This window comes from Pipistrellus kuhlii, unplaced genomic scaffold (genome assembly GCF_014108245.1).
Source record: "Pipistrellus kuhlii isolate mPipKuh1 unplaced genomic scaffold, mPipKuh1.p scaffold_m20_p_2, whole genome shotgun sequence".
Lineage (NCBI taxonomy): Eukaryota > Metazoa > Chordata > Mammalia > Chiroptera > Vespertilionidae > Pipistrellus > Pipistrellus kuhlii.
Genome location: NW_023425515.1, coordinates 97,235,189 through 97,241,844, shown reverse-complemented (window position 1 = coordinate 97,241,844; position 6,656 = coordinate 97,235,189). Strand labels below are relative to the sequence as shown.

The window sequence follows — 6,656 nt, the reverse complement described above, 5'->3', positions numbered from 1 at the left end:
TAATCCCTCACCCCCATCCTCCACTCCACTGCATTTCTGCTGAGGTGTGACAATCTGTTCAATGCTTCTGTGTCTCTGGATCTATTTTTGTGCATTACATTTCACAAATGAGTGAGATCATGTGGTATTTATCTTTCTCCAACTGGCTTGTTTCACCTTCAGTAATTCCCTCAATGTTCATCCATGCTGTTGCAACTGTAGGAGTTCTTTATTTTTTATAGCAGCTGAGTATTTCTTTGTGAACAGATTTGTAATCCACTCATCTGCTGATGGGCACTTAGGTTGTTACCAAATTGTAAATTGTGCTATGAACATAAGTGTGCATATATCATTTCTGATTGGTGTTCCTGTTTTCTTGGGATATATCCCAGAAGTGTTATTACTGGGTGTAGAGGCAGTTCCATTTTTAGTTTTTTGAGGAAACTCCATACTGTTTTCTACAGTGGCTACACCAAGTTGCATTTACACCAGCAGTGCATTAGGGTTCCTTTTTCTCCACATCCTCACTAGTACTTTTGTTTATTTGTTGGATTTTTTGTGTTTTTTTTTAATTTCTTTATTGATTAAAGTATAACATATTTGTCCTCACCCCCAATTCCCATCCAAAACTTCTCCCCACAGAATGGCTCCACCCCCCTGTTTTCTGTAACAACTGGTTAGGCTTATATGCATGCATACAAGTCCTTTGGTTGAACTCTCCCCCTTATCCACACCCTCCCCTACCTTTCCTCTCAGGTTTGACAGTCTGATCAATGCTTCCTTGTCTCTGGGTCTGTTTTTGTTCATCAGTTTATATTGTTTATTATTTCCCATAATGAGTGAGATCATGTGATAATAGAAATACAGATATAAGAACAGAAAATGAGACAAGAAATAATGGTTATACTGGGAAGCAATTGAATCAGTCTGTAGTGAGTTTCTTTCTGGCCCAACAGTTCTTTTGAGTCCCAATTTCAATGTCAAACAGTTCCTTATTTATACGTGTCAGTAATAATATTTCAGTTCTGGATGATGGACAAAAGGTGGTAATGCAGGTACTACCCTCTCTTGTTCAGTCCTGAGCAACCTGCAGTGACTCACAGCTGCTGACTGCTAGTATGGCAAGGTGTCGCCAGCATCTTCCATCTCTGGATTGTTTCTGTTCTGTTTTCATGGCTGGAGCAGTCCTGTCAATTCCTCTCTGTTGCAGGAATCCACATGGTCTTGGAGTTGTTTTCTGAAAATATACAAACATATTATTGCCCAAAAGTTAATAAATGAATCTTTTCTATAAATTTTACTTGGAATCCTTTTTCATTTTTTGCTCAAATAATTTTTTTTCTTGTTTTGACATCATGTGTTTTTTCATGGGTGTCTTGCTATTAATATTATCAATGAAAGTTAATTTTCTAAAGTAAAAATTTTCTAGATTTAATTTACTTACAGGATATTTTTCCTTACATGATATCCTTCAACTATCCCCTTTTTTAATTTAAATATTAGGAGGCTTTGGAAAATTTTATAGATTAACAAGCCCAGGAGAACTGAGAGATTACGCCAGTAGTACCGTCCCCAAAAGAACCTGGGTAGCAAAGCAATTGGATCTACATTTAAAACATTACAGGAACTCTTTCGCTCAGGCCCATGGCGCCGGCAGGATGGGCAAGTGTCGCGGTCTCCGAACTGCCCGGAAGCTCCGCAGCCACCGGCGGGATCAGAAGTGGCATGACAAGCAGTACAAAAAGGCCCATTTGGGCACGGCCCTGAAGGCCAACCCTTTCGGTGGCGCCTCCCATGCAAAGGGGATCGTGCTGGAAAAAGTAGGGGTTGAAGCCAAACAGCCAAATTCCGCTATCAGGAAGTGTGTCAGAGTCCAGCTGATCAAAAACGGCAAGAAAATCACAGCCTTTGTACCCAATGATGGTTGTTTGAATTTCATTGAGGAAAATGACGAAGTTCTGGTTGCTGGATTTGGTCGCAAAGGTCATGCTGTTGGTGACATTCCTGGAGTTCGCTTTAAGGTTGTCAAAGTAGCCAATGTGTCTCTCTTGGCCTTATACAAAGGCAAGAAGGAAAGACCAAGATCCTAAGTTTTGATGGTGAAATCACAGTAATAAATTTTCATATGCCTAAAAAAAAAAAATAAAATAAAACATTACAGGAAAACATGGCAAAACAAAAGAGCAATCCCCAAAGGAAAGAAAAAGAGTAATCACCAGAAGTGAGTTAAATGAATTTGCAAATACACACAACTCAATGACAAATACACACAACTCAGTGAGAACTATAAGGACCTGAATGAGAATGTTACAAGCATATAAAGAAAGGAAGAGAAGATGAAGAATGACTTAGCTGCAATAAACAACACAATGGAAGGCTTAAACAGTAGACTAGAAGAGGCCAAGGATCGCATAAGCAAGTTAAAAGATAAGGTAGGAAAAAATGCACAAACCCATTAGTACTGGAAGGAAAACTTAAAATGCAAGAGGAGAGCCTAAGGGAGTTTTGGGACAACACAAAACAAAACATTTCCATAATAGGGATACCAGAAGGAGAGGAAGAGAAGCAAGGAATAGAAAACCTGTTTGAAGAAATAATAACAGAAAACTTCCTTGATATTGGAAAGAAAAAAACTATTCAATTCCAAGAAGTACATTGAGTCCCAAACAAGTTGAATCCCACAAGACCAACACTAAGACACATCATAATTAAATTGGCGAAAACCAACGGCAAAGGAAGAATCTTAAAGGCTGCCAGAGAGAGACTGAAAGTTACTTACAATAGATCTCCTATTAGAATATCAACTGATTTCTCAACCGAAATGCACCAGGCCAGAAGCGGATGGAAATAAATATAAAAAGTAATGCAAAGCAAGGGACTGAATCCAAGAATACTATACCCAGCGAGGCTATCATTTAAAATTGAAGGTGGAATCAGGAGCTTCACAGACAAAAAAAATGGCTAAGAGAGTTTATCACTACCAAGCCAGCAATGCAAGAAATGCTAAAGGGACTGCTGTAAAAAGAAGAAACACAAACACTAAGTAAAAATATGACAATAAACATGTACTTGTCAATAATAACATTAACATAAATGGACTAAATGCACCAATTAAAAGACATAGGATAGCTGAATGGATAAGAAAACATGACCCATATATTTTCTGTCTACAAGAGATTCACCTCAGAGTAAATGATTCACACATACTGAGAGTGAAGATGTAGAAAAACATTTTTCAGGCAAATGGAAATTTTAAAAAGTTGAGATTGCGATACTTATATTTGTTGATTTGTTTATGAAAGCCATTCTTATAGGTGTAAAAGAGTATCTCATTGCCATTTTAATGTGCATCTCTCAGATGACTAATGACCTTGATAATGTTTTCATATTTTAAAAAGTGTCATGTTTAAAATATGAATCTATATTTTGAAGATTTCATATTTTAAATAGTTTTTATAATAAATAAACTAAAATAAGTGAATGCTTACATTTTATATTTAAAGCAGGCCCTAAATTGATGTCTCAGTTGACACCAGCAAAAGAAATTTGAACTACACACTACCCTTTAAACTGCATTTCTCTCATCAGTAAGACATAATAATTGAAATGATGTGCATGGTTCCCTCCATTGTTAGGCAGGGGGGAAAGAAGCTATGATAATACAGGCAACAAGTTTTAAACATATATAGAGAGAGGTGGGAGAGAGAGAGAAAGAAGGAAAGAATTGGTGAAACCAAAATTCTTTAAACTAAGTATTAAAATCATTAGGAAAATGAGGAATCAGTGTGTTTAAACATTAAGTAATTCCCTCTGCTATCCATTCTTTTCATAGTTGAACAACTTCTACTCCACCAAGCTTTAGCAGAGAACATGGCTATGAAGGTAGAGACTACATTTGCTGGGCTTTCTTGTAGTTAGGCAGGGCTTAATTCTTATTAATGGTGTGTGAGTATGGGACAAGGAAAACATACTCCTAAAATATTTGGACACAGAATTTCTCCTGGGCTGACTAGCATATGCTCATGAACCAGAATTATCAATAAACTATAGAAATACACTAAAAACTTGTAAAGCACCAATATGGAAGAAACTTGATTTTTTGTATGACTTTGTGCACCATACTGTGCCCTTGCAGACTATGCAGCTACCTCAGAATTGTTATACAAATATTAAAATTTGTTTGAGTTGTGATATTTTACAGTGTAGCTCAAGTTATTCATACCTATGTGTTTAGCACAGGTCCTTTCTTCCAACAAAATAAGCAATTACTATACATTTATATACTAGTATGAATTACTATTTATAATATACATTTTTAAGATTTGACCAATATAACAAAATTGGTTAGTTTTAATGTATACCTGAGTATTTGTACCCAAGTATATTTTAAGCCTCTTGAAAGCCTTACTTCTTGGAATGTTCACTATCAAATAAACATCTCAGGATTAACAACACTAGACATACTTATCAATAAAACCTGGACATGAATTGGTTCAAACCTCAGCTCTTGTGCTAATTAGCTAAGTGACTTTGGGCCCAATGTTTATATGTAAAGTGCTTACTGAACATTTGCTACTTAATAAATTCTACTTCTAAGACTACCATAAAATTTATAGACAATTGAAAAGAAAGGTGAATAATGCTTTGTAATTCAATCACAAATTTATTATACTGGTCTGTTTGTGTTTTTAGTACTGTACTGTTGTTGTTGAGATCCTCATGAACTATTTTGAAAAAATTTTAATGTGTAATAAAATTTACTCTCTCTCTCTCTCTTTATATATGTATAAAGTCCTGGTGCACAAAATTTGTGCACTGGGGAGGGGGTGTCCCTCAGCCCAGCCTGCACCCTCTCCAGTCCTAGAGGGATGTCCAACTGCTCATTTAAACCCAATCCTGAGAGGATTAAGTCTAAACTGGTAGTTGGACATCCCTCTCACAATCCAGGACCATCTCTCTCACAATCCAGGACTCTAGTAATCCAGGACATCTCTCTCACAATACAGACTCCAAACTGCTTGCCTGCCTGCCTTCCTTATTGCTCCTAACCATTTCTGCCTGCCAGCCTGATCAACAACTAACCACTCCCATGCCAGCCTGATTAATGTCTAACTGCTCCCCTGCCAGACTGTTTGCCCTCAACTTCCCTCCTCTGCAGATCTTGTCACCCTAACTCCCTTCCTCTGCAGGGTTGATCACCCCCAACCTCTCTGCCTTGCAGGTCTGGTCCCTCTCAACTGCCATCCCCTGCTTGCCTGAATGCCCACAACTGCTCTCCCCTGTTGGCCATCTTGTGGTGGCCATTTTATGTTCACATGGAGGTAGCCATCTTTGACCACATGTAGGTAGCCATTTTGTGTGTTGGGGTGATGGCCAATCTGCACATTATTTTTTTTTATTAGATAGGACAGAGGTCTGTTCATGGGTTGGGGCCAGCTGGTTTGCCCTGATGGATGTCCCAAATCAGGGTGGGGGTTCCCTTGGGGCATGGGGCGGCCTGGGTGAGGGGCCTGTGGTGGTTTGTAGGCCAGCCATCCCCACAGTGATCCATGCAGAGGCCCTGGTATCTGGAATTTATTGATCTTCTACAATAAGTACTTTGTAGCCTGGAGCAGAGCCAAACCTCCTGCTCTCTCTGTGTCAGCAGGGATTTATTTATGTTCTATAATTTGAAACTTTGTAGCCTGGAGTGGAGGTCTAGGCTGGCCAGTGTATGCAAAAATCTTGGCTTCCTCCATTTCCGGTTCCATGCTCCTCCAATCCTAGCCTCATGCTCTTCCAGCTCCATGGCTGCTGCCATTTCTCTTGGAATTTATTTACCTTCTATAATTGAAACCTTGTACTTTTGAGGGAGGCCTGGGTCTGCCAGGGTGTGTGGAAAGTTTGGCTTCCTCCATTGCCAGGGAAACCCAATCCTCCCTTCTGCTCTCTGTGGCTGTAGCCATCTTGGTTGGGTTTATTTGCATATTCACTGTGATTGACTGGTGGGCATGGATGGTGGGTGTGGCTTGTGGGTATAGTGGAGTGATGGTTAATTTGCATATTACTCTTATATTATATAGGATATATATATATATATATATATATATATATATATATATATATTAGTTAAGATGGCCATTCCCATGTGGTCAAAAACAGCCACCATGAGTTGGCCAGCAGGGGAAGGCAGTTGGGAGGAACCAGGCCTGCAAGGGAGGGCAGTTAGGGGTGATCAGGCCTGTAGGGGAGGGCAGTTAGGGGTGACCAGGCCAGAAGAGCAGGGCAGTTGGGGGGACCCAGGCCTGCAGGGGTGGGCAATTGGGAGGTACCATAGCTGCACTGGAGGGCAGTTGGGGAGGACCAGGCCTGAAGGGAGGGCAGTTAGAGGTAACCAGGCCTGCAGGGGAGGGCAGTTGGGAATCTTCAGGCCTGCAGGGGAGGGCAGTTGTGGGGGACCAGACTTTCAGGGTAGGGCAGTTGGGGGTGACCAGGCTGGCAGAAGAGGGCAGCTAGGAGTGACCAGGCTGGCAAGGCAGGGCATTTAGAAGTAACCAGGCCCACAATGGAGAGAATATAGTGGGAATCACGGTGGCAGGGAGGGCAGTTAGGGGCAACCAGGCTGGCAAGTGAAGGAAGTTATGGGCAATAAGGCCAGCAGGGGGGGTAGCTGGTTGACCAAGCCTGTAGGGGAGAAC

At 40.4% G+C, this 6,656-nt stretch overlaps 1 protein-coding gene across 1 annotated transcript; it reads left to right on the top strand.

Moving 5' to 3' along the window:
* Positions 1–1,608: 1,608 nt before the first annotated feature.
* On the top strand, positions 1,609–2,122 carry LOC118724198 (40S ribosomal protein S23). Its single transcript, XM_036447217.2, has one exon. The coding sequence runs from the start codon at positions 1,638–1,640 to the stop codon at positions 2,067–2,069; it is 432 nt and encodes a 143-aa protein (XP_036303110.1). The 5' UTR covers positions 1,609–1,637; the 3' UTR covers positions 2,070–2,122.
* The last annotated feature ends 4,534 nt before the right edge of the window (positions 2,123–6,656 follow it).